The 3,159-nt window shown below is 36.2% G+C and overlaps 1 protein-coding gene across 1 annotated transcript; it reads left to right on the top strand.

Annotated features, from left to right (window-relative positions):
• The first annotated feature begins 2,244 nt into the window (after positions 1-2,244).
• Positions 2,245-2,927, top strand: LOC133036527 (uncharacterized). The gene is made up of 2 exons (XM_061113062.1): positions 2,245-2,625; positions 2,702-2,927. The coding sequence occupies exons 1-2, from the start codon at positions 2,275-2,277 to the stop codon at positions 2,885-2,887; spliced, it is 537 nt and encodes a 178-aa protein (XP_060969045.1). The 5' UTR covers positions 2,245-2,274; the 3' UTR covers positions 2,888-2,927.
• The last annotated feature ends 232 nt before the right edge of the window (positions 2,928-3,159 follow it).

Genomic DNA, 3,159 nt, shown 5'->3' with positions numbered 1-3,159 from the left:
CGCCTAGTTGATCCTAGATCAAATGTTCTTAATCCTGTTATGATTAGGCTCAATCTTGAAAGACTATTCGTGTTCTTTGATTTGTTAGTTAAGCCTACTTTTAGGTCAGGGTGATACGTACATTTTGGGAACACGGTAGTGCAATTGAGTGGGAGCGCTAGCATAAACATGGAATCTATAGCTTCTATCTGGCGAATAGTAAGCAAAGGATGATCACCTTCGAGCTTGACCAAACGAAAATAAATGGTGGAGATCTCATTTCACATAAGCTGAAATATCATTTATACGGGGTCAAGTGTTTTAAGGATAAAATACATAGTAGGGTGTTACGGTAATCTAATCCCTTTACTGTGTAGATCATTCATATAGAGGATCATTGATCAAATTAGGATTATAACAATGGATAACTAATGATGTGTCTATATGGTGGAACATATAGAGCATTCTATATACTGAGAGTGCAATTCTAAGTTCTATGCGTGGATTCAACGAAGAATTAATAAGTTAGTGAATTTTAGTGCTAAATTCTTGATCTACTTATTGGAAGCTCGGTTATATAGACCCATGGTCCCCCCACTAGTTGAGATAATATTTCTTGTAAGACTCATGTAATTGGTTTTGATTAATCAATTATAATTCTCAAATTAGACTATGTCTATTTGTGAATTTTTCACTAAGTAAGGCCGAAATTGTAAAGAAAGAGTTTATAGGGGCATATTTGTTAATTATGATACTTTGTATGGTTCAATTAATAAATATGATAAATTACAATATTATTTAATAATTATTTATAGTTATTAAATAGTTAGAATTGGCATTTAAATGGTTGAATTAGAAAATTGGCGTTTTTGAGAAAATCAGATGCAGAAAAGGTAAAACTGCAAAATTGCAAAAAGTGAGGCCCAAATCCACTAGTATAGGGCCTGCCACTTTTGTAGGAAATTTAAACTGATATTTTCATTATTTTAATGCCAAATAATTCAAACCTAACCCTAGTGGAATGCTATAAATAGATAGTGAAGGCTTCAGGAAAATTACACTAAATTTTCTACATTCAGAAAAACTGAGCCTTTCTCTCTCCCTATCTTTAGCTGCCACTTCTTCTTTCTCTTCCCTCTTGAATTTCGAAATCCTTAGTGTATGAGTAGTGCCCACACACATCAAGTGATACCTCAATCATAGTGAGGAAGATCGTGAAGAAAGACTTTCAGCAAGAAGGAGGTTTCAGCATCAAAGATTCAGAGAAAGAGATCCGTGTTCGTATATTGATAATGCTCGCTACGTAAAGGAATCAAGGGCTAGATATCTGAACGGAAGGAGTCATTATATTCCGCTGCACCCAATGTAAGGTTTCCTAAACTTTATATGTGTTTATTTCATCGTTTTAGAAAGTTCATATTTAGGGTGTTAAACAACATACTTGTGAGTAGATCTAAGATCCTGGTAAAATAAGTTCCAACAAAGGATGGTGAAGGGACGAAGGATAAATTGGAAGAGGATGTTGATGATGTAGAGAGTGTCCCTTCACTTAATCTATCAGAAGACAAGGTCGTTGTTCCAACTAAGGTGGTTGTTTCTGATGATTCGTTTGAGGTTATGAACTTTTGGGGAGAAGATCTCCCCGCTATTGTAAAAGAGGAAGTTGAGCAGACCGTGAAGGATGATTTTGATGATGATGCGTTCGAAAGATTCAAAGAATCTGGAGGGAAGGTGATAGGTCCGTTCACTGTGAAGAAGGGTTACTCAAATCAACAGTACGAGTTGTTCCGTTACATTTTCTCTAGCGCCAATGATCCGAGGTAATCTCATGTTTCATGATTACTGTGTACGTAGTTGATATTAGTACATTCGTTTCGTTGTAGATTATTTGTTTTGTATTTCAGTGAAGTGTTAACCCATTTTGGGAAGGTTGAGGTCGAGCGGAGGTTTTTCAAATGCATGAAACCGGAGACCGATATATCAAATAGTGTACGTAGAAGTTACCATTTGGTTGCTTTGAAATTTGTAGTTCATTATTTTAGTTAATGCCATTTACAAATTGTATGAATGACAACATAACGGATATTGTTTGTGTAAATGTCAGGTCATTGATTGCTTTGCTCAAATCATGAATTTTCGAGAGAAGAAGCGCAACGGCATTGGAAGAAAGAGAACTTTGTTTATGCCCACCAGAATTTCGGTATGAAATTTGATATTTAAAAGTGGACATGATTCTTTTGTATTTGTGCTGTAAACTTTGTTAAATCTATGTTTTTATTTAAAATGTAATCTATTATGTGTGCTTATTGTGCAGAGCAAGTTACTTGGAAGAACGATGACTGTGGAGAGGATGGCGAAGCAGCAAGAGTGGTCCACTCTTTATTACGATGCAGATTTGAGTTTATGTCACACTGTAATTTGCATTTTCTTGAAACTTTTGTGTTGAATCAAATGTGTGTAGTTCAATTTTCCGATGACGTTGTTTGTTTTACTTTGTCGCAGATGGTGGTCCCCCTACTGGATATCGAGAGTGCTTCGCACTGGTTTGCGGCGAATGTGAGCATGGATAATACAACAGTGGAAATTAGGGACTCGTTGTCTTCTGCAATGCATAAGAGGTCACGTCGGAGCACCTGCGTAGAGATGGTATGCATACACGGTTTGCCGTTTTATTAGTGTAATTGCACTAATCTCAACTGTGATTGTTTTAATTTTTTTGCAGCTCCAGACTTTGGACCAATTGTTTGCCCCTGTCAAGCCAGGAGACCTGAATTTCAGCGAATTTGTAATTATTTCTTCAAGCAAGGACTACCCACAACAACAAAATGGCCACGATTGTGGAATGTTTGTAATGAAGTACATGGAATCACTATTCGAGGAAAATGAAATAATGGAAGAGGTAATGTAATGTTGATTTCTTTAGTTTAAGTTTTCATCCAGTTAACTAACTGTTGATATTGTGAAAATTGAGGTGTCAATCTATTTTTTGATGGATTTGTTTCTATGGATTTGGTTGTCATGTGTATTACTGAATTGGTTTCCTAATGTACAATGCAGTTTGATCCTATTGAAGCCAGACTGGATTGTGTTGGGAAAATTGTCACCCACGAGAGTAACAAGGCTAAACATGCTGTGATGGAGGGAGTTAAGAAGCAATTTGGATTGAGCAAAACCAAAGTT

This window comes from Cannabis sativa, chromosome 4 (genome assembly GCF_029168945.1).
Source record: "Cannabis sativa cultivar Pink pepper isolate KNU-18-1 chromosome 4, ASM2916894v1, whole genome shotgun sequence".
Taxonomy (NCBI): Eukaryota; Viridiplantae; Streptophyta; class Magnoliopsida; order Rosales; family Cannabaceae; genus Cannabis; species Cannabis sativa.
Note: the sequence above shows the minus strand (reverse complement) of the source record. Positions and strands in the feature narration are given on the sequence as shown.

Bases quoted from the DNA above. Each gene is read 5' to 3' on its own strand.
- LOC133036527 (XM_061113062.1), top strand. From the start codon at position 2,275: ATGTGTGCTTATTGTGCAGAGCAAGTTACTTGGAAGAACGATGACTGT. The intron at 2,626-2,701 runs GTATGCATACAC...ATTTTTTTGCAG, and splicing joins GGAGCACCTGCGTAGAGATG to CTCCAGACTTTGGACCAATT.